At 37.9% G+C, this 24,248-nt stretch overlaps 2 protein-coding genes across 6 annotated transcripts; one reads left to right on the forward strand and one right to left on the reverse strand.

The window, feature by feature from the left end:
• Positions 1 to 177: 177 nt before the first annotated feature.
• LOC146384040 (rhotekin-like) lies at positions 178 to 17,328 on the forward strand. 3 transcript variants are annotated; one of them, XM_084935745.1, is made up of 13 exons: positions 182 to 349; positions 2,066 to 2,265; positions 2,466 to 2,512; positions 2,588 to 2,641; positions 2,806 to 2,923; positions 3,049 to 3,291; positions 3,394 to 3,488; positions 3,597 to 3,703; positions 3,794 to 3,928; positions 4,804 to 4,966; positions 8,957 to 9,055; positions 14,507 to 14,594; positions 17,220 to 17,328. In XM_084935745.1, the coding sequence occupies exons 1-13, from the start codon at positions 251 to 253 to the stop codon at positions 17,224 to 17,226; spliced, it is 1,455 nt and encodes a 484-aa protein (XP_084791871.1). In that variant the 5' UTR covers positions 182 to 250; the 3' UTR covers positions 17,227 to 17,328. The 3 variants fall into 3 exon arrangements, 2 of the variants coding, with proteins under 2 accessions (XP_084791870.1, XP_084791871.1); XM_084935744.1 differs by having other exon boundaries at positions 180 to 349; positions 3,597 to 3,928; XR_014800799.1 differs by lacking the exons at positions 4,804 to 4,966; positions 17,220 to 17,328 and having other exon boundaries at positions 178 to 349; positions 3,597 to 3,928.
• Positions 17,329 to 19,568: 2,240 nt separating this feature from the next.
• Positions 19,569 to 23,776, reverse strand: arid6 (AT-rich interaction domain 6). 3 transcript variants are annotated; one of them, XM_084935742.1, is made up of 6 exons: positions 23,556 to 23,776; positions 22,955 to 23,111; positions 22,236 to 22,288; positions 21,900 to 21,997; positions 21,647 to 21,812; positions 19,569 to 21,173 (listed from the first exon to the last, which is right to left on the reverse strand). In XM_084935742.1, the coding sequence occupies exons 1-6, from the start codon at positions 23,565 to 23,567 to the stop codon at positions 19,851 to 19,853; spliced, it is 1,809 nt and encodes a 602-aa protein (XP_084791868.1). In that variant the 5' UTR covers positions 23,568 to 23,776; the 3' UTR covers positions 19,569 to 19,850. The 3 variants fall into 3 exon arrangements, with proteins under 3 accessions (XP_084791868.1, XP_084791867.1, XP_084791869.1); XM_084935741.1 differs by having other exon boundaries at positions 19,569 to 21,176; XM_084935743.1 differs by lacking the exon at positions 23,556 to 23,776 and having other exon boundaries at positions 22,955 to 23,120.
• Positions 23,777 to 24,248: the final 472 nt, after the last annotated feature.

The following is a 24,248-nucleotide window of genomic DNA, read 5'->3' on the forward strand; positions in this document are numbered from 1 at the left end:
CTAACAGTATCATTGTTCTGAACAAAAATAGTTATCTTATATTTTATGGTTTGCCCGTGTTTGAATTCCTCTATATTTAGGTGTTCGTGGTACTTATGCTGGAGCTGATGGCTAAAAGACTAAAACGTTTGAGACTTTAATCCCTCATGCTGCAACCTCTTGTAGGGAGGCTTAAGACTGTTTTGATCTCTCTGTTGAGCAACTGACTGCTCCGTCTGCAGGTCCACTCTTAACGCCGTTTCACTCAGCTATGAGATTATCCAGTTCGCTCAGTGTACTTCCTGACTCAGCGGTGGTGGAACAGTCCTCTTACGTCCTGCACACAAGGAAGATGAATAATAATACGCAGGTTAGTAAAACCATATTATTTTAATATTAACTGACTTTTAGATTAATGTAAATAGTGATTTGATACATTACTTTTGATGATATCTAAAAATCTAGGTGTAAAATGTAACCTTAATTGTTAACTTCATAGATCTGTAAATATCTGAACAAGGAATGATGTCCATGCATAACAGACAGCCTATCAAAAAAACCAAAACAATTTTAAATGGTATTTTTAGCACCTTGTTGCAAAAACACATCAGAATGCCAAAACTATTTAGCTAGCATGGTGTGAAGTGTGACCTCAAAGAAATTGAGGAAACTGGACCAGCTGAGCATAAAAGAAGATGTTGCAGGCCTAAAAAGTATCTACAGCAGAAAACAGCATTCATTAAGAAAGGGGGAATAAAATAAAGCAAAGACTTGACACAGGACCTGAGACATGCAGGTGGCCCTTCAGATGATCCATCTACTGCTCACTGAAACTTAATCAGAAATAAAGAGTAAGAATCACCAATTCTTAAGGAAGAGAATACAGGAAGAAAAGCCGTAGCTATGCCAAACAATGCAAAAACTGGCCTGTGACATTTACATTTTTATTGACATTTTTAGTTAGTTTAGTTTAGTTTACAAAAACAAATAATGATATGCTGTCAGTCATGGATTGGCCTCCTCTGAACCCAGACTTCAAGATCCTTGAAGCAGTGTGGGATCATCTTGATACAGAACAAAAAGCAGCCCACATCCAAAGAAAAGCTTTGATTGTTCTTCAAGAAGCCCGGAGAGCTTGTCTCTTAGACGCTTGTCTAAGAGAACCGAGGCTGTGATCAAGGATAAAAGTGGTCATACCGAATATTGGCTTTCAAGCTCAATAGAATAACACAAACTATGATTTTGCCTTTATAATATATTTCAATTAATGTTTGCAAGTTTCAATTAATTGCTTAACCTATTTTCCATTTTCCATGCACACATTTGCCACTGTACTATATGTGAAAGAAAAATTTATTTGCTAAAACATATTTCTAGATCTGGGAGAAAAACAACTGTAAAACTAGAGTTTGTTTAATTATTTGAGCTCTGTTCATAGTGAATTACACATACCAACAAGGCTTAGACTCCGAAAACATGACCGAATTATGCAACAGTCCTCTGATCACTAAAGCTGTACTTCACCTCAAATGATGACTTGTTAATCACTTCAGAGGAGTGTGAATAAGAGTTCTTTGTCAAACAGGTCTGATAGTTAACAGCAATAAGTACATAATGATTGGAAATTTACTGTTGATAGTCATGCTACCTGATGTGTGTCTACTCACGTGCACTTTAGATCTTTATATTGTAATGCCCACATTGTGGAGTAATAAACCAGTACTCTCAAACAGAGAAAAGCTCATTAGGAAATGTGCTTCTAAGTGGATGGTGCATAAAGAATTCCTTGAAGGAATTCAATCTGCTGCACATGGACTTTGTGCTTGAAACACACTACTATATTTATACTTCTCAAAAACATCCTTGTTAACACAAACCTTTAACAAGAACCTTGGCACTGCTTATATATCCAAGGATTAAAGTGATGCACCAACATCTTCTGAGCTCTTATGTAACAGCTGGTAATTAAAGTCAATAGCACAAAATCTTCGACAATGTACATAAGATCGTAGTTCTAAAATGATGTAAGATGTAGCCCTTTGAATTCTGATATCATTGTCTTTTCTTTTACACAAATCTGTGGCAGGATACTGCAGTGCTTCAGCACATTGAGAGGGAGGTACGCATGCGTGAAGGAGCTTGCAAGCTACTGGCAGCATGTTCCCAAAGAGAGCAGGCCCTGGAGGCCTCCAAGAGCCTCCTAACCTGCAATACCCGCATTCTGGCCTTGCTCAGCCAACTACAGAGGATGAGGAAAGTACAAATCCTACAAAGTGTGGGATGCAGGTCAGATAATTGAACTATATACTGAGGATGATGTAAATATACACTTGTATCATAGAATAGAAACAAATCATGTTTGTGCAAAAATCCATGCCTCTAGCTAGCAATTAGAGTTCAGTTAAGCTGACTGTTTAAATGGACCCCAACCCCAAACCTAACCTTATTCTGAGTGGTTGATTGACATACTACGTAATTTACTGCAGGCCATCTGACGATCTGGTGCCATGTACAGGAAAAGTAGCACTTTCAGGTGTGTTTTAAAAGATTTCTAAAAGTACTTCAACTAGCCTTTTACATTTCTAACACCATGATGTGCACTCTCTAGACCTGCGAATCCCCCTCATGTGGAAAGACTCAGAGTACTTCAAAAACAAAGGAGGTAAGTCAAAATGTAAAAAAAAAAAAAAAAAGAGCATGTGATAGCATCTGGTGCATTTTTTGGTTTACACTATGTGCACTAAATCCCTATGTACTGGCTAAACACACAAAATATTCTTCATTCCCAATATATAACAAGTGTTTACCTAAAGTTCTTACTTTCAGAACTACATCGCTGTGCCGTATTCTGCCTGATCCAGTGTGGCACAGAGATCCATGACACTGACCTGGTGATGGTAGACAGGACATTAACTGACATCTGTTTTGAAGACACTATAATATTGTGAGTCAAGTGTTTTTTATTTCAGTTTGAAAGCTAAGTTTCTGCTTTCTCATCCTCTTTAAAAACACATTCGCAAGCTTTTGTTGAAAAAAAAAAAAGTAAATGCATTTTCTCTGTGTGAGCAGCAACGAGGTAAGTCCAGGGTTTCAGCTTCGCGTTGAGCTGTACAGCAGTTGCGTGGTCGATGAATTCTCCCCTGGGGCCATAGGATCCTGGAGAGTGAGCCGTCTGGGGGGCTCTTTGGGATGCTCCTCTGGGAAAAAGATCCGTGCTGCATTCGAGTCTGCAGCTGTTTGCGGATCCATTTCCAGTGGAGATGTAAGATCCGGAAGCGTGCCACCAACATTATCACCTGACCTGTTGACACTGTGAGCATGACACTACAAGGAAACATTTTATGGTGTCGCTTGGAAAAAAAAAAGCAACAACAAAAAAAAAGAATGATTGTGCAAAGTTCTTTCTTTCTCAAGGGGACCTAAGTACAACCTTTTGGCTCACACAACCCTGAGAATTGAGCATGTCCGGGAAGGTTTCAAAACGCACGATTTATCACTTTCAGCGACAGGTGAGTCTCCTGTCCTGTCATTTCCTCTCCTCTCTCCTCCTTAAAATCTAAATATACATAAATAATGAATCTTTTTAAAATTCCTAATCCTTTTAAATGTTTTGCCAGAGGATAATCCATTCTGGTTGCCTTTGTACGGAAGTATGTGTTGTTGCTTAGTTGCTCAGCCTCTGTGCATGATTCAGCCAGTGATAAGTGGCCAAATCAAAATCAAGGTGACAGAACTTTTTTTTTTAATTGTTCAATATTGTTATTCATTTATCATTATTGTTCACATTATGACTTTTCTCACTGCTCTTGCTCAGCTCAGCTCAGAAGAGGACTGTAATTATTCTGAAACTGTCTATGGTGTCCTCAAGAGGCAAGCCCTTCTCTGTTATCAAAGTCAAGAAGACCTGGAGTCTGAGGACAATCCCTTGCTTGAGATTCCAATCACAAAGGTTGGTTCTAAACAAGCAAAGTCTGATGAATAAAGGCAGTGATTCATTTAGCATTTTGCCAGTGTTGATTATAATTACACACCAAGGCCACTAGAGTGCACTGACGAATTATTTAGTGGAGAGGAAAAGTGTTGTAAGGGTGAGGAGACTGAAATATTTCGCGCAGTTCAAAACAGCTTTTTTTTAAATTATATAGATAGCTCTAATTAAAATCAGTCATGTATGTTCAAAGCTAGAGATAAAAAAAAAGAAAAGAAGATAGCATCTCCTATAATCCCCTCTTATTTCTACCCTTTTAAAACCAAAAATAATTTTCTGTTTCGGCAGGGAACAACACTGAGATTACGAGCTCTTTTTAAAAAGATGTTGGTGTATCAGAATTACCACTGTTGCAAGGATAGACTCACCACAAGACAGACTAAGTTCAACTGAAGAAAATCTGAACTGCAAACACTTGAGTATAGATTTTCTCTTTAAGTGTGAGATTTTCAGGGAGCCTTGTTTTTGAGCAGCTCAATTTTAACATGTGATACAGTTAAATGGTGGCTTCATGTTGTGGGTATGCTCAGAGCAGCATACCCACAACATGAAGCTTGGCAGCTTTTGCAGGTGAGCATCATGGAAACATACCATGGAATTTCTCTCTATTAGCTAACAATGACCATTCAGCTTTTTTAATGCAGTATGGAATGCAGCGATGAGCAGTTTATTGCCTGTGATGAAGCCATTTAGGTAATACAAAAGGTATTTCAGTAGATCAGCTGTAGCGTTGAGGCTACCTGCAGTGTCTCAGCTTTTTGCATACCTCCAGGAAAGCTCTCGTTTTGTACTTTTTCATAATAAAATCAAAACTTATTCTTTGTTTTTCCTCCCAGGATACCGTTGTCTGTATGTCTGACAGAGATCCTGCCAATTGCCAGAAAATATACATCAATACACAACATCAAGGGGAGGACATAACTTACGTGCTTACCACATACACACTTGAAGACACACAGCACTGGAGGAAGGCCCTCTGTCAGCACATCTATAGCATGAGTGAGGCCTGAATGAACTCTTTGTTTCTTTTGCTTGTTTTTTTTTTTTTTTTTACGTTCTTTGGGCTTTACAAGCACTGACAGTCAAATCCCTGGCATGACCTACTAGCAGAACTTCTTACACAATCTTTACACAGAATGACGTTTGATTTGCAAGGGAGACGTTACAGGGAAGTTTGGTCTGTCCAGTTTTTACCTCAACGAAATTATGAGTACGTTTATACAAGAACAGGGTGTGCACAAAACTAAACCAACAAGTGTGAACACTCTTTGAACAAAGAAAGTTCACACTTCTGCCAAGCTTGCATAATCCCCCAAAATACGATATCAAACTTGCAGGATGATTGTAATGAAATGTTTTGGAGGTGTGCGTGCACCAAAAAGCACACGTGCAGCACAGTTCACAAGCCCATAGACATTTGAAACTGATCACACGATTTGTTGTTCTGTTGCAACTTTGGATTTTTTATGATGCTTTTTCGAAACATAAGGAGATTAAAAACAAAAAGACAGCATTTATATCTTCATTAAACAAAGAAGGTGCAACCGGTAGGTGAAATAGCCTCATATCACAATCAGTTTATTAGCATTCACGTGTATCTCGGCTGTAAAAACGTCTTGTTTCAATTGGATGTTCGGAAAAAGTGACGATATGATTTCATTAACTTTTATCGTCTTTGGGCGGAGCCACGGTAGTTGTTTTCCCCACTTTTTTTTCAGTCTGCATACATAAGATAGTTGATAGTTGCTTGCAGTATCGTGTTGATCCCTGATTACTGAGAATGTTGTAGGTTTTCATGCCTAGTTCCTAGCAGGCCTTTGCCAAAACGTAAAAGTATTATTCTAAGATGCACAATCTTGTTTTTGATAAGGTTCCAGGAGCACAAAAAGAAAATAAAATCAGAAAGTAGCAGCGTGGAAATCAAGTAACTCATAACTAGCTTCATTCTAACTTCATTCTTATTTTTGGGCGGTGCTTTTTAGCTTTTATTTTGATAGGACAATGGGGAGAAGACAGGAAAGCTGGGAGAAAGACTAAATGGCTGCTTCAAGGCAAAGCCAGGCCTCTGCATTTAAGCTGGTGGTTAACTAACACATTACAAGGTTTGCTGTATCAGTGGGTGCAGATTCATACAGTAAATATGCAACACATACAGTATGCCACCTCCGCATATTTCTTTGCATGACTGACAAAGAAAATACAGATTAACATAGTTGCAGTCACACCTGCGTTTTAATACAATAGAGCTAGACAAACAAAGTGAAATTGAATCAAACTCAGTCTCCATTCTTATGACTGGATGGAGGCTACATATCAGGTTTACAGTCAGGTCCATAAATATTGGGACATCGACACAATTCTAACATTTTGGGCTCTATACACCACCACAATGGATTTCAAATGAAACGAACAAGATGTTTGGATCTCATCTTGACAGTTGACAGCAACAGATTCCAAATGCAAATAGCTCACTTGAAATGAACTCTGGACCTTTTATCTGCTCATTGTAATTGGGATAATGAGGGAATAACACACACCTGGCCAAGGAACAGCTGAGAAGCCAATTGTCCCATTACTTTTGGTCCCTTAACAAGTGGGAGGCACATATGCAAACTGTTGTAATTCCTACACCTTATTTGGATGTAAATACCCTCAAATAAAAGCTGACAGTCTGCAGTTAAAGCACATCTTGTTCGTTTCATTTGAAATCCATTGTGGTGGTGTATAGAGCCAAAAATGTTAGAATTGTGTCGATGTCCCAATATTTATGGACCCGACTGTACATAGCATTATTCTATATAACATGCTGATACCTGCTACTTACCTGCATTTATTAATACTGTTCATAGAATCAGATAAATTTGCGTGACATTTTTTGTACTTTGTGTTACGGAGAAAAAATCTCTCTTATGTTGAACTGAAATCTGATAAGGTGTTTCAGTTTGTTTCTTATCTGGAAAAAAAGGGAAAAAATGCAATAACATATTTATCTATACACGGGGACGAATGTAAGGGTTATCTACTGCATCAACATATCGTTCCACCTGTACCCACAATGCTGCAGGTGACATTATAGAAAGTCAAGAGACCAGCTGACGTGTATTTGTAATATTGTACATCGTGAGATGTTTAACGCATTACGCTGGTATTTCCCAAACGGGTCCCCACGGTGAATCGGGATAGATTTTACACCAAATGCCCTTCTTGACATAACCCTCCGATTTATCTTGTCTCTCTTCCTGGTGTCAAACTGAAAGGGTTTTGTTCACGTGCAAAGTGAGTGCGCTAGCTGAGTTTATAGACGCCGTTTGGTATGTGCCTCTTCACACATCAGTAGACAGAGGAAGTAGTAAACAGTTCACATACTTTGTTGTATTATTTCATTTTAGACTGCCATCAGTGTACACTCAATAACCTATACTTAAACTTAAAAGACAACTAAATTGTTCTGCATATATAATTAGAAGCCAAAAGAGAGATGCAACATTGAACTCCACATGCGATCAGGTGATTTTCCATGAGATGTGTCTAGGGCTTAATTGGATTAAATGACGAGGCCTGGAGTCACCCGGGTTCTTTCTAGAGGTGTCCATGTGGCCTTGTTCACAGATTAACCAAGCAGGGAGGGTCATCAGCACATTTATTTGACTAATCCCACATACACAGGGAGAGTCCTGTCTGTCTTTCTTTGGAAAGGTCATGCATGTAGAAATCATGATCATTAAAAAAGGTGTGTCTCTAAATAAAAATACATTCTGCATACCTCAGGGCTATTACTGTTAATCTTCATTGTAATCTTCTTTTAATAAGGCAACTGCAGAACATATTGCTGCAGTGATATTGTGAGTAGGAGAATGTGACATTACGTCACGTGTTGATGTGAACAAGGGAGTTCTTGTTTGTCAGTGATCTGTCAGTGTGGATTTATTTATAAATTTTATCGAGTTTTGAAAGAAAGTATTCAGAGAACCATCATGTGGGCTGCAACGTGCAAAAAAAGATGCAACGTCAGAGCACCTTGTACATCTAATATGTAATTGTGATTAAATTACATATTAGATCTCTTATGTTAAACAATCATGAACATAATAAATAATGTTAAATAGGGAAAATAAGCATAAGCTTATTTAATTCTAATTGCATACAGACAGTGAGCACACAAGCCAAATCTGAGTGCAACACCGTCATGAAAAAAAGGCCTCTTTGTCTAGATAAGCTTGATTGATGATGCCTTGCAGTTTTAAGAGTTTTTGTTTTTCTACACAGCAAAATCTCCAGTGTTAAATTAACACTAGAGAGTGTCTATATGGGTCCACACCTCTGAGTGTTAAATACAACACTGTTGAGTGTTAAATTAACACTTTTGACAGTGTTATATGTTTAAAAGTAACCTAGTCGGTTTTGAAGATTAACAATGGCTAACACTGAGCAGTGCTGATTTTCTAACACTGGAATATTTCTAACATTTTGAGTTATTTTCCAGTGTTAGAAAATCAGCACTGCTCAGTGTTAGCCATTGTTAATCTTCAAAACTGACTAGGTTACTTTTAAACATATAACACTGTCAAAAGTGTTAATTTAACACTCAACAGTGTTGTATTTAACACTCAGAGGTGTGGACCCATATAGACACTCTCTAGTGTTAATTTAACACTGGAGATTTTGCTGTGTAGTGGCTTCAGTCTGCGCTGCCTCTTGTCCAGCAGGTAAATCAAGACCGTGTCATCAGATGAGAATGTCTTTCATTGCTCAAGAATACTGAAATTACTGTACAGTGTAAATCTGGTTTAATATTGGTCAATACTGAAATATTGCTTTTTAGCCAATGCAAACAATTATACTACTGATATGCTTTTAAACACCCATTCAGGGCAATAACAAACATGCTTGCCAGCTAATTTCAAAATAATTTGACAAGATAATTGCTGATGTCAATTTTCTATACATCTGCTACATAATTGTATAATATTTGTATTATTATTTTTGCAGGCCATTGGAAACAGTGCTGTGACAACCTCATGAAGATACAAATGCCGAGCTCCAGGAAATCAGTAATGACGAAGCAGGGATCTCTATACCATGAAATAGGTAGAGTAACAAGTAATGACTGAGTGATGCCAGCTTATGCCGCAGCCCCAGAGATGGTGTTCAACTAAAACCTTAAACTATCTTACCAGTCATTTGGTTTGCCTGACTTGGCCAAGGACAGTCTCATTCTCAAGTGTTTCACTTCCTGGTTAAACAACAACAACAAAAAAGTAACTGATTTTAATTTCTACATCTGACAGCTTTAATTTTTATCATTGAATGTTTATTTTAAATTGACTTTAAAACAGACTTTTTCACTTTGACTTAATATCAAAAACAGATTGAAGCTACATTTACTGAATTTGTTTGACCACATGGCATAAGAGGAATTTAGCAGTAGCCTGATCTGGTGTTGCCTGGTTGCACATCCTCAGATGCTGAACTCCATAAGCATTTAGACTTACATTTCTACACCCTGACGTATGAATTAAGTATGCACTGTTCCTTACCAGTGTTTGGTTTGTTGCCAACTTACAGGTGAAATATTTGTCTCTAATATCGCTAGCGTTGATATTTTTGTTGCGACTGGCTAGAGTTGAGGATCCACTCCAATCTGATCTACTTCTGACTTTGGTTCGCTACTATTTGTGAAGAGCATATTCAGAGGGTTGTTTGAGGTTAAAAAACAATGATGTTGCATAAGAGTGATGCAAAACAAATAAGCTTAATAGCTCAGCCCAAGCCAAATGCCACTGGCATATAACACCTACACTATATTGTCAAAAGTATTCACTTGTCTGTCATTACACGCATATGAATATGATTCTTAATCCATAGGGTTTATTATAATATCAGTCCACCCTTTTCCAGCTATAACCTTTCTTTGTGCACTGGTGCGCAGTCATGTTGGAACAAGAAGGGGCCATCCCCAAACTGCTCCCATAAAGTTGGGAGCATGAAGTTGTCCAAATGTCTTGGTATGGTGAAGAGAGAAAGTGACGTAAGATTTGCGCATGGAGTCCCTTGCGGTGCTCCATAGATTTGTGGTAATTTTAAAAAGTTTACATTTCTTTGGTATTGAACTGCAGAAATTAGGCTTTCTTGTCTGAAGTCATTTAAAAAACCAGCGGCCAACAGCGCTGTACACAACAGTAGACTGGTGGGTAATAAGCAGTGTTGGGCAAGTTACTTTGAAAAAGTAATTTATTATAGTTACTAGTTATTTCTTCAAAAAAAGTAACTGCGTTAGTAACTGAGTTACTAGATTCTAAAAGTAATTAATTACTAGAAAAGTAACTATTGCGTTACTTAAAAAAAAATGTTTAACCCTCTGGGGTCCAGGGTATAATTGTCCATTTTTGATTACTTTTGATTTTCCCGCTACATTTCACCTTTAAGTGCGCCCCAGGGCAGCTGTGGCTACAATGTAGCTTGCCATCATCAGTGTGTGAATGGGTGAATGACTGAATGTAGTGTAAAGCGCTTTGGGGTCCTTAGGGACTAAGTAAAGCGCTATACATATAGAGGCCATTTACCATTTAAAAACTATTTACTTTGCCTTGTTTGGTATCATTCTTTTCAGCACAACCTCGCGTGTCTGAATTTATAGTTATGTTTTCATTTTGACATACTGTATTAACACAATTGATCCAAAAACAGACAAAAAACATAAAATCTGAGTAGAAAAAGTTATATTTTTTGCTGTAACAACCACAAACATGTTTATTGAATCATATTTCATAACTTTAAATGAAAATATAAATTGTCAATTTTAAAATCCTATGCACAAGTTTTGCAAACAACAAAGTTATTTGCAGCCATTTACCTTTTACCCCCCCCCTTTTTTTTAGGGGGGGGGGGGGGGGTCAGAGGCCAGAGGCCTAATAGCACCCCATCCCCCGGAAGGAGCCCAGCCGGGCCACAGGCGCCAGGCCCCGCCAATCGGCCACCAGGAGTGAGTCGGTACATACAAGAGTGCCCAGCCCCAGACACCAAGAACCACCAACACACCAACGTCTGAGGGCATCAGCCAATGGCAGGGAGTGTGGTGAGGGGAGATAGGCCTCCATACCTTGGAGAGCCTGAGATGTTCCCAGAGAGGTGGAGTCTAAGACCCAAGCTGACATATAGACACAGACGAACAGGAGCACGGAGACACAAACGTACATTCCCACCCCCATATACACAAACAAATACTCGGCACTCACCTGACGTGGAGACAGACACAAATAGACACTGTACACACATTCACACTCCCCGAATATAGTCTATATCCCAAGTCCGGGTACCCCTGCCCCCAGAGGGGCAAACCGTACCCGGATCCAGGAGATGTAACCCTTCTCTCTGGGCTGGAGGAAAGCAGACCACCTCCTTATCTGCAGTAGCAGGGAGGCCCCGCCCACTCATATGTAGTGTTGCTGCGTGTTGTTGTAAAGTGCATTTAAAACAAAGGGAGGGCATGGTGCTTCTTGCCAGAGAGCAGCACGGCTCTTCCCGAAAACCCTGACACACACAACAAAACTATTGACTATACTACACACTAACTACACAAGATTTGCGCTAAACGTTGCAAATCTCTCACTTCTCAAAACACCACCGTCACTCCTAAAACTTCCCCCCTTCTTAAACAACTAAATGTCATGTTGCCATATCATTTTTTGATTGGTCGACGTGGGGTTTTTTTGGTTTTGGTTTTGCTCACAGGCGGAGAGTGCTTGCCAGCGTTTTCCTTATAAAACCCCATTTTTACCGTTTCTTCCTGCAGTAAATACAAACAACGAAAGTATTCAGGAAGAAAACCAAACATTGCATATTTTTATCATAACTCTGGTTTTACGTGGCCTATCAACACAATTTAAAAACTGGTATAAAGTCCACACTTTTTCCATCAATTGTTCCATCTGATCCTGCTCACATCTCCAATGGTTGTCATTAACGTGGCTTCACTCCACATCAGCCACGCCGCTTTGCTAGCTAAAACACCGGTGTCAGCACATAAGGACGCTGTCATAGCCTGTCAACCAGGTTGATTAGCTGTGTATATAAGAATGTGAATCGCATTATTGGCTGGACTATGGGATAAGGTGGCATTGTTCTAATCCCATACGGGAGCAGCCAGTCACTTACTGACTAACACTGCAAAACAGTGTTAGTCAGTAAGGGCTGTTTTTTGTTTTGTTTTTTTATTTTTTGGTCATAAGCAGAGAGTTCTTGCTAGCATGAACGTAAATGTGATGAAACTATTGAGGAAAAAACACCGCATATATATTGTTTATCATGACTCTGGTTTTACGTCGCCTATCAACACAATTTAAAAACTGGTAAATATCACTTTGTTGCTTTGTCATCTTGAAGTGGTTATGTAATTGGCTTACCGCCACTACTTTATTCCTCCTCAGTCAAACAGCAGCATTCATGCGATTGTTTTGCCCCCTTAGCTCCAGGTGTTGTGCCAAAAACTGATCGTCTACCAGACAGTGATTGCCGTCGCAGCTGCTTAAAGCTGTAGTGCCCAGATTACTATTATATTACTATTACTATTATACAGCTACTTCCATGCAACTGATATAAGGTGCAGTAAGCTGAACACAGCTTCAACCGTCTGTTTGTTGAAAAATAGTAATGCGACCGCATTTTCTTGTTAGTAACGGTAACGGTGTTGTAACGATAGGAATAGTAATTAGTTAGATTACTCGTTACTAAAAAAAGTAACGCCGTTAGTAATGCCGTTACTTGTAACGCCGTTATTCCCATCACTGGTAATAAGCAAGAAAATAATGCAGAAAAATTTGGGTTTTTTTGGATGGGAAACTGTTCTTAAGGTACGCTGAGAGAGAGAGAGAGAGAGAGAGAGCTGTGCAGGAAGTGTGATGTTATTGTGGTGGAAGCAAAACAGCAAAAACAAGAGAATTCATGACAATGTTTATGTGAAGCGAAATGTGAAGCTTAGGATCTTCTTTTGCTGCTGGTTCAGTCAATTTTGGTTGGGTAGAGACAAAACCTGCAGCTTCAGAATCTAGCACAAAAAAATGACAAAGTGCAGACCTGCCGACGCAACAAAATGAGTGAGCTGTCGGCTTTCAGACCCGACGGCGTGTCTGCGTCCATTTAACCTGACGGCACGTAGGGTGAGAAAGCTGACATCTCACTGATTCTGATGCGTCGGCGGGTCCGCGCTTTGTGTCTACCTCTTTTTGCAGAATCCATTTACCTGTTCTGGTTTGCTGTTTTAGCTGTTTGATGGTGTTTGAAATAGTTTTCTGAGCTTTAACCTGAGATTCTGCCGTTTATGGCAAAATACATGTATATTTAAAAATCGATGCAGGATTTTAATGAATCAATATCGCTTTATTAAAGCTAAAATCAATTTTAATCAATAACTAGATTATTGAAACCCACTCCTAGTAGCGATGTCTCTGTGAATGGTACTCATGGCCATTGATCAATGGTCTTTAATCAATGGACTTCGATCAGTAGTTGTTAATCAATGGTCATGAGAATTTGCATCAAGGAACTGACCTCCCAGCACATTGTTCATTCGGTGGTGCTAGTTTCAGTCATTGTGCAATGTACTCTTTATAAGGTTGGTCACTTGGATGAGTGACAATACGTTTCTCCCACTGAAAACACTTTCTCCAGATGAACAGAATCAACCTTTTGGGATTTATAAAATGATCATACTATATTGAATAAGACTGTGACTATAAAAGGTGTTAATGGATTTAAATCAAGTAAGAAGAGAATCATTTACACATAGAAATCTATTCATTCATCTCTTTTTTGCAACCAGAGAAGTCGCCCTGTGCTGGTAATTAGAAAGCATGCACGTTTAAGAGACTTTGACTTCGCACTCACATAGAGGTGTTTATCATATTTCACACAAATAACACACAAATAACAAAAGTTCACAGCATAAAATATTTTCTCCTGTTAACTGCATTTCCAGGTACAAGTGAACATGGCACACAATGAATTCAAAGAGTACGCACTAGGGAACAGGTTTTTTTTGTCTGTCTCTCCATAACAGGAATTCAGACAGTCTTCATCTGTAAAAAGCTGGAGTAACACCTTGACAAACGAGTTTGAGTAAATAGCAAGATCTAAAAGACAAATAATACTACGGAACAATGACACAAAAGAACAAACCAGATACTGTTGACGTGAATAGCTGCATTATCTCAGACACCTGCTGACAAACATGTCAGTCAGACCAAATGACAACATGTTATAAATGAAGCACCTTAAATACGGGTGTGTTTAAATAACAAAATGTTCTCTTCGAAACTACGTCCCTATCACTAAAACAAGTCACACAGAAAGAAAATGTCTCTAAAAGGAAAAAGAAAATGCTGTTCAGTCTTTTAGTTCCTTCTAGTTGACTACTTATCAGTTTGAAACATCTCCAGTAAGAAATTGAGTTAAGATAATCAGTCAAGAGTTTTACAACTGAAAAATTTCAAATGATTGTTTCCTTTGTTCCTTCTATTTTTTTTCTTTCCTCAATATTTTCAGCAACACCCTCCTCGCCCAGAAAGCAAACTGAGGTTCCAGATTTATCTACTGATATCCGCTCTTTGCTCTCTACATACTACAAGGAAAGGTAGGTTTTCTACACCTCTGTGCGTGCAGTGTTTTTAAAGCCTGCCAAATACACCTGTATGTATTTGCCAGCAGGATTTGCTTTCTCTTTAGTCATATTAAATAGTAAATCCACTCCTAATGCTCACCACCACACGCATAATCACTTGTTGTATTATGACATTCCAGCACAGCTTACCTCGTAACTACAAGCAATGAAACATTACACTTTAAAATTAATATTTGTTATGACCCTGGTAAGTTTTCCGTAGGCAAGGCCCAGGACTTAGGTATATTTTGTGGGCCAGATGTGGCTACAATATAGCTAACAATATACCTAACTGTAAGCGGAAACTTACAGTCACAAGTTGCACATTAAACCTATTTGAGTGTCAAGTTTATTCTCTGTCATATAAAAAGCATGCACAAAGTTGTGTATAGCAGGCCATAATTGTGTCTTTCTCTGTCATCTTTCTAAAGGACATTGTTCCAGCTGTACTGCGCTTTGGTTAAATGCAATGCACGAGAAGAAAGTTTCCAAACAAGTCTTTGTCTCACTTTACTGTCATTAACGTAAACATTTAACATGCTAACTGAGGCCTGTAGAGCCTGAGATGTAGCTCTTGTGTTCTGAGCATTGCACAGTCTGACCTTGTGGTGAATTTGCTGGGATGTCTGCTCCTGGGAAGATTGGCAACTGTCTTGGATTTCTTGAACTCTTCGAGTTGGGAATAATATATTACTGTAAGAATAATTAAAATGAAAGGTGTGATTTTCATACTGTACTGAAGCTTACAGCAAACATGCACATAGACAAAGCGTGCAAAAATTCAGTGGCATACAGAAGCCAAACACTAGCTGATAATTAAACTTCTTAGCAAACAAAACTTACAAGTTCAAGTATGCACATAATAGACCTTGTCAAAAGGAACATACTGTGTTCAGGAGTGTGGTGATTTGTGTACAGAGCTAAGGCCAGAGATCAGTCAAAAGATGTCTCAAAGAACAGGTTTTACAGTTTGATAGTTGATATATGCAAGGTAATAACCGGAGACGACAACTAGACAGGCTTTCACAGTGCTGGCTTTGTTTAGTTTTCAGATGCTTTGTATTTGTGGTTCAACCATGTTTCTTTTAACAGAATTCCACTAGTGAGTCAGATTGTTACACTGCATGCATAAACATACTTTGCATAGCTGTGGGATAGAGAATATACCTGACAGATTTCCAACTTTGCATTAAGAGAAAGATGCTTGGCAGAGAGAATATGAAATAAACTCACATCTCAAAAAATAATACAATTTTGGACTCGAGGCCTTTAAATGGCCAAAGACAAATTCTGCAATTCTGAAATATTCTGCACCTAATGAGGTTGCATAACAATTTAATCAGTTAGGTAATATACGTATAAGGTAGATGTATCTTTTTTAAATAACAAAACACAAAAAAGCATGGACTTCCACCAGACACTCTGTGTTTACTTTTAAACAAATAGCATGGTATTTTCTATATATTAATTTATTCTTCTTTGTTCTTTCAAAGATACTTTAAGAAGTTTGCAGTATAAACATGTGCAAAGTGCAGGCATTTTTTATTTGCACCACTGAAACCCATTTTAATATACTTGAGCAGAATTATTATTTCTTTAATTTATTTTGTGGCGTATCGTAAATATGTAACATTCATGTCATTGTTTAAAAGAATTAATTTGGATTTTTGTAATACATATTAAATGAGAAACATTTGAACATAAGTTTATTTTTGTTTTCCAGAAAAATAGATATTCAGGAACACTGCACATGCACTCAAATTGCTACGTTTTTAAGTGGTTATAACCTGTTACTGCAATGTACATAAAATTCAAAAATTTTCAACTATACTCCAAAAGTACCCCATGGCAACATGTTCTTTTTAATATGAAAAGTTATTGTCATTTTTCATCAAAATGTGCAACTTTAGAGACCTGTACTGCATTACGATCACAATAATACAAATATACAACTTTAGTGATTTGTGTGCAAATTTGTGCATTGCGTTGACAATACACAACAAGTTAACCTTAAAGAACTCGGTGGATGTAATAGAAATTTTAATGGCTTGTTAACCGGACCCCACTCTGCACCCCTTTAAAGTTTGATCAGTTTGATCAGAATTCGTTCAAATCTTTTTGAGCTATCGTTCTTACAAACAGAATGACATGCACACAAACTATACCAAAAATGTAACAGACAAACACACATACAAAAAAAAACAAAAAAAAAACCCTCTTGGACTTACTTGGAAAACAAGACAAACTGACATCCTTGTGACAGTAATCTAGCAAATAACATGTGCTTATTCTTGTAAGTGAAGCAACCATATCCTCATACCAGCAGATCATCTGATAAGAAACTTGCAGTTGGAGTTGTGGTTTCGAGACCCATTTGTTGAAATCACTTCAGCTGCCAAGAGGGTGTGATGCTTTGGTACATAATGGAAATATTAATGGGTGAGGGAGAGGGAGGATGATTTTTCATGTCAATTTATCATCCAGACACCTATATTACCCAACAGAGATAAGGTGCATTTGATGACATTTTAAGCTACTGTTTTGTTTTCTTTGATTCTTTGATTGATTCTTTTTTTTGTGTTGTCCCATTTTTTACAGTTATTGATCACCCTGCCAAGGACACTGGGAAAGAGCGAAACACACTTCTCAGCAGCCCAATTCTGGTTACCTTGCCCGGTCAAGGAGTTGGAGAAGGACATGATAATTGGTGGTCTTTCATGATTTGGAAGGTCACCAGAATTACTCAACTGTGCTTACTTTTTCATGCTACTCCTGAATGAATCCAAACTGTTTATCCAACAACAATAGCTAGCAATTTTTGGAGTCGAGGTGATATAATGAGATTCCACTCTAATTTTGATTCCATTTACCTTGGCCCCTTATCTTTAGTTACTGTGATAAACATGAAAACATCCATTTATTAGGCACCCACTGGGATAAAATCATGTCTCGCTAATTTGAGTATCATGTGCAGCAACATGTGCATTTATATTTTCGCCTGGTTTTATTGTTACACAGGAAGACATGCGTTAAATTTTAGTTGTACTAATGTGGATTAACAATAGCATCGTGCTATTATAGAAAATAGCAGAAGTAGTCTGGCATATTTCTACTGAGTCATAAGGCAAATACCCTAGGAGGAAAATCTTTTTACTGTAATCAAGAGCACACCTTGCATTGTCTACAAATATTTTCACTGATGTTATGATTGTTTTGGCCACACCTCTTGGAAGCATATAAAACTCTATACTTCCAGTCAACATCCTGTGGAACAAGAAAAAGGTTATTACTATTCGTGGAGAAAGCAGGTAGGAATCAGAGAAGGGTTTCTCAGAAGTTTGTCACTGGGTGTGCCTTAATGCTAAAGAGGACGTGTGAGAATGCAATAAGCGATTAGCGCTAATCTAATCTGGTATCTGGAGATGCCAAGGATGCACAGAATCCTTCGAGGCCTCACGTCATGATCAGGAATTGCTAAAATCTTATCTTATGTTATGTATTGTGTTTTAGTATTTTGTTTTCGCCTTGCTTTGTGAAAAAAGAAACTTGAAAATTCATGGATGACAACAACAATTACATTTCATTATTAAAAAAATATAATTTTGATTACAGAGCTTGAGCATACTGGTAGATAACAATTAGAGATAAGACATTATTTTGGTAATGTTTATTTATGGCAATTGTGACATGAACCTTACACTGGATGGTGGTCTAATAAATTTGTTGAGCTCTGTATGTTATCATAAAGGACTTTTAAACAATTTGTAAATGTAAAGCTAAAAATACACTGTGTGCTTTATTTGAATTAATACAAATTTCCTTATAAATTATGAATCTGAAAGTGAACTTTTCAGATAACTTAGGTTTGTAGTAGTTGGTCCTTGATGCCAGTGCGCACGTTTGAGGATGTGAAGCACACTGCGTTCCACTCTTTAAATAGAATATGTGTAACACGGAAGCACTAAATTACATTTGGCTCGAGGGTTTCCTGGGCTAGTACTCCTGTCAACAGCTTTTACATAAGAAAAAAGCTATTTTTGATCAACCTGTCCAGGGTGTACTCTGCCTCTTGGCCTATGACAGCTGGGCTAGTCTCTGACCCTGGGTAATTGGAAGAAAATGGATAAATGGATAGACAACACACGAGTATTATATGATTATTTTAACCCATACAAAGGCCCGGGTTAAGCAATACTGTGCTGTGTAGTGACAGTCAAATTCCTGTCTGAACATGTCACATGTCTCTCAGGCACCGTTGGGTTTTTTTTTTTTCAAGCATTTTGAAATGTCAAAAATGCATTTAGGGGAAATAAAAAGAAAAAAACAAACCCAGGAAACATTAGGATCAACTTTGATCTACTCAGTATTGTTCCCACTGTTAATGGTTTAAAGCACTATTCAAAAAAAAGAATAAAATAAATACAATTTAATCATAATAGATTTCGCAGCACTTTTGTGATGTTAATTAGCAATTTGCACGTAATAAATTAACGTCTAAGTTTACTGCAGTGGGAGTGTCGCTTCTTTCTCAATGTGGTTGTCACACCTTAAAATTCCACGCTTTCAAAGAGTAGTAATTAAAAACAATGCTCACTAAAGGACAACTGACGTATCTTCTTTTCACTAAAGTGAAAACACGTCTTTTATTCTACTGCAACTACGAAAATGTTAAAAAAAAAAGGAACAAGTAAATGTCACATTTGGATAGTAAAGTTCAGATATAGCGTCATGCTTTAAAAACAAGTGAAAAAAGAGGATTAAGAGAAATGATTCACAAAATGAAAGGATAAAATAGTGTTCACTACATGTAAATGTGTAGAGCGTTGCAGTTATAGCTTACAAAAATAAAACTGTCTCCAGATGGGAAAGGTTTACAAAAAGAATTTATTGTTTCAACAGATTAATTTCACAATATAACTGGTGTAAAAAAAACCCCACTATTAACAAATAGAAAAAATAATCTACTTCATGTGCTTTAAGCAAGATTGCACAACAATGAGACTGAAGTGTTAAATGCAATCAACATTTCAGTGCAGAACACAAAAATAGTGCAGATTATCTTTAAATCAAGCAGATTTGAATGGTTGCTTGTATTCCTTTTTTGTGTTCAGCTGATACAAATTGATTGAAAATTAACCTGAAGTATATTCAAAATATAGAGCCATAATATGAGCATGAGCCAGCTTTAACATGGTGTTGGTGTGTTTGTGGTATTGTCTTAACTGGTCTCTACAATGAGTTTGAGATGATTTTTTTCAGCTTCATGACTTCTTCAGTGGTGAGCTGAAAGAGAGGAGCAGAGCTGGAATTGACCATGAGCATAGCTGAAGGCTCCGTCTCCGCCTGCTGCTTCCCTCCCTGGACACCTGCGTAGAATTTATAAGCAAAGTCTTGCTGAGTCCTGGGGGGACTAGGGTCGCTCTCCACTTCAATGGATGACTGGGTCTCTCTCTTATGGGCACCCCAGAAATTGGGTGACTTGGAGTTGTATGACTTATTAATATCCTGCTGATCAACTGACAAGACATCCTGGTTTACTGCATTTTTCAAAATGGCACCTGAAGGTAAAGGCTTGTAACTCATGAATTGGTTTTGGATTTTATTGTTGTGACTGAGGTTTGGCACATTTCTGAATGTTAGATCGTCAGCAGAACTCTGGCGTTGGGGATTTGTGTGAAATGTCAGGTTGGTAGGGAAAGTGTTTGCGTTAGGCCAATTCTTTTCTGCAGGGTGTCCTTCCTGAGTAGGCTGAGGAACCTTACTTTGATGCATCATTGCTGAGGACTTGCACATCTTGAGCAATTGATGAAACACTGACAGGGGTAACTCAATTTCCATTTTGCCATCCTTCTCTTGAGGGAGACTGGACAGTATTTGGCTAAGATTGAGCCCCATCACTTCTGGAATCACTTTTGTCTCTTCTTTTGGCGTGACTGCAAGGTCTGTGTTTGGAGAACAGGGTTTTTGTACCACTGCAGCAGCCTCTGTTCCCAGTGGCAGAGCAGAGTCATATATGGGGCTGCTTGAGGGTGCCGTAATATCGACATCAATAACTTGTTCCTCCTGTGCTTTCATGGTATAAGGAGAGGGTGCAACTCCATCACTTGACTCCCCATCTTGTGTCTCAGAGCCTTCATTTGTCAGAGCCCCAGTATGATGATGGGCATATAGAGTGGATGGTTTGTTCAAAAACTTTGGGTTCTTGCTGGCTGAAGGTGGAGCAAATGACGAAACAGGGTTGTTGCTGATGTCCCGGGCTGATGATTTAACGCTGAGGTTCAGGGGCTCAGCCAGTCCGGATGAGGTCTTGTACTGCTCAGCCAGGTAACGCAAGTGCTCTAATGGTTCCTTCACCCTCTCTGTTGAGTTTACACAAGGTTGACTGTAAGGGAATTGGGGCTTGGGAGCAGGGGGGTGTTGTGTGGCCAATATTGAGGGGGGCATAGGGATGTAGGGAGGCAGAACTGTGGGGCTTGACTGATAGTAGGGAGGGTAGTGGACAGACAGAGGGAAGAGATTTCCGTGTTGGTCTGTCTGGAGGTTATGAGGGTTCTGCTGGAGAAACACAACGGTTCATCAGGGTTTGAAGAGTAGTTATGGAGCTACATAAGAAAGTAATTCCACTCTCATTCCTGCTTGATAAAAATTACACAGTGTTGCTGTTAGCCTGATAGTTGTTCATTATTTTCTTTATGACTTTAACAAGGCTTTGGCACCTGTTACATATTTTCAGTACAATCCATGAGGTTCTTAACTTCCTGCGTAACCCATTCTTCAAAAAAACAAAACAAAAAACCCCATAAATTTCCTTCAATGTAATAATTTATTTATTGTGTTTTAAAGATAAAATATTTAACTAACAATGAAAGGTTTTCTAAATAGCCACAAGAGTAAATTGTTCAATATGGAATAATTTTTCATTTAATATAATAAATAATATTTCTATAATTTTAATCAATGCAAAGCAATAAATCAATTTTGTTATAATTTTTTTTGTGTGTATGTCAGTAAAAAACAATACCAACCTGATACACTGGTATGGATACCAGCCTGCGTTTCGCTGGTCTCTGGACACCGTCGTCTTCTTCTTTACTGTAGCCGGCAACAAAGTGGAATGGCTTTGGCTGATGATGAGGCATCATGGACCTCATGGAAATGCCTTTCACGTGGCATTCATAGGGCAGCAGCAGCCTACACAAATAAAAAAAAAGGATCAGATAAAGACAATATAACACCCATTCACAGCCAGATGGACGGACAGGCATAATTTGAACTTACTTCTCGTAGTGTCTGCGGGTGCAGGTGGCTGCGCTTGTACTTCGAGGGTTTCCACCAAGTGTATTGTAAACCTGTTTCCACAATTGCTGAGCAGTCACCTAGAGTAATACAAAAGTGTGACTGTGAGTTTTGACATCTTAGCAATATTATTTTTACTGCAAGCTTAATTGAAAATACCTTTAATATAATACTACTATACTATAATACTAACTTACTATTACAATGACAATATTACTATTATTATTATTATTATTATTATTATTATTAATGATAATAATAATAGCCATCATGATCATCAAAATTATTCTCATAATAACGAGATTATTCGATTATTACCTGGTGGTAGCCGCCCAAGTCATTGACAGTTTTGAACATGACAAATAAATCAACTGAAAAAAGGAGAGACATACATGTTAAAATAAAATTGACACAGTTGCAAATTTAGGAATATTAATTTCACTAGAAACCCTTTTAAAAAAATTACTTTCACAAAACATTTAATAACTGAGAACTAAATATCACAGTCTCTCTGAGCTGAAGCTAATAGCAGTGGTTTGCTTTAGCACTTGTTTTAAAACAGAATGAAGAAACTGTAGCAAGAAGAACATGTTCTTCATGGCATCTTCATAGCATTTAAAGAAAAGGCATTCATGATGGATGAATTTTAAAGAAACTGGATTCGATAATTGTAATAATTCATCTTTGTTCAATGACCCGATGAATAATTTAACAAATATTTATATCTTGATTACTAGCTCAAAATTTAACCCAAAGTTACATCTACAAACATTAGCAAAGAGAAGCAAATTGCAAATCAAGCATAGTTTTACAGATGTTTCCTTTACTCTTGTCGCTACTACTGATTTATTGGTAGGTTCTCTATCAAAACATGTTGTACAGACACATTTCCTTTTTGAAATATTAAAAATATTTCTAATGAGAATATAACATACTTTCTAAAGTGTTTATACATCATTTTTTCTCACATTAAACAACAGTGAATTAACACATTCTTGAGCTGTGAATCCAAATGTGCTGTAATAGATAATATTTACTTTGTTTGAAGCCCAGATGTGGGATCCTTTCTATTGGTGTTTCTCTCTTCTTCATAAAAAGGTAGAGATCTTTGAGAAATTGTTCCTCTGTGATCTCCTCCACCAGTTCTTTGGTTTGCTCCTCTTTGAATTCATTGTGTGCCATGTTCACTTGTACCTGGAAATGCAGTTAACAGGAGAAAATATTTTATGCTGTGAACTTTTGTTATTTGTGTGTTATTTGTGTGAAATATGATAAACACCTCTATGTGAGGTTCCTGAGTGACAATGCCGAATCATCAGGACTAATGATCCCCAAATACATTCCAATTTCTGATTATATATCAGAGGTTAATTATGTTTGCACTTAACTCAGTAAAATAAAACTCGTCCCCTCAGATTTGCTATTTTTGTCCCATTGATATGCGATCTAAAGGGTTGCCAGTGCCCTTCTACTATATCGTCGCATTGCTTGTTTTCTCTGACAACTACACAACAGCTCTACAACAAAGGGGACTAGAGACTGAGAAATACTAAATGATGAATACTTTTTAAAATGATTTTTTAAATGCAGTTATAGGGTGACTATTTTTAGGATTCTATCAGAAATATTGTTACTCACCTGTGTTTCCATTAAGAGAACAAGGATAGGTAAGATTATTTCATTGGCCAAATAGACCAGAGAAAAAGCTGTCTGCTACTACTCGAATATAGTGGTTTGTACTCTCTCCAGATGATTTGAAACAAACAAAGATCGCTGCTGCTAGTCTGTTGTCGTGTCAGTCATGAACTTATCTCCAGTATCTGTGTGACAATGTGAGAAACTAGCAGTGAGGGTGTTTACTCTAACGTCTTTGTGCTGAGATTTCTATCGTCAAACCAGTTCAACTTGCTCTTCAGCATGCGCCTGAAAACTGTGTACTCCTGTCAAATGCCTCACATATTGGTAGAATAATGAGGAAACCAGTGGAAATTATTGGAAATTATAAAAAGGTCCCTGAACAATAACACACTGCTCAAAAAATGTAAAGAAACTAAATTAATAATTTAAAGTAAAAAAAACCAAAAAAAAACGGTGGTGGTGGTGGGGGGTGGGGGATATAAAAAAAAAGGATGCAGCAGGCTAGTCCGTTTTGCAAAAATATCACTGCAGCAACTCAAAATAGTACTCAGTAGTTTTTCTAGCCCCCACGTGCCTTGTATGCATGTTTGATAGTGTTTGTGCATGCTCCTAATGAGACGATGATGGTGTCCCATGGGATCTCCTCCCAGGTCTGTCCAGGACATCACTGAGGTCCTGGACAATCTGAGGTGC

The sequence above is a fragment of the Perissodus microlepis genome, chromosome 7 (genome assembly GCF_051167445.1).
Source record: "Perissodus microlepis isolate ML-2025 ecotype Zambia chromosome 7, ASM5116744v1, whole genome shotgun sequence".
In the NCBI taxonomy this organism is placed as follows: domain Eukaryota; kingdom Metazoa; phylum Chordata; class Actinopteri; order Cichliformes; family Cichlidae; genus Perissodus; species Perissodus microlepis.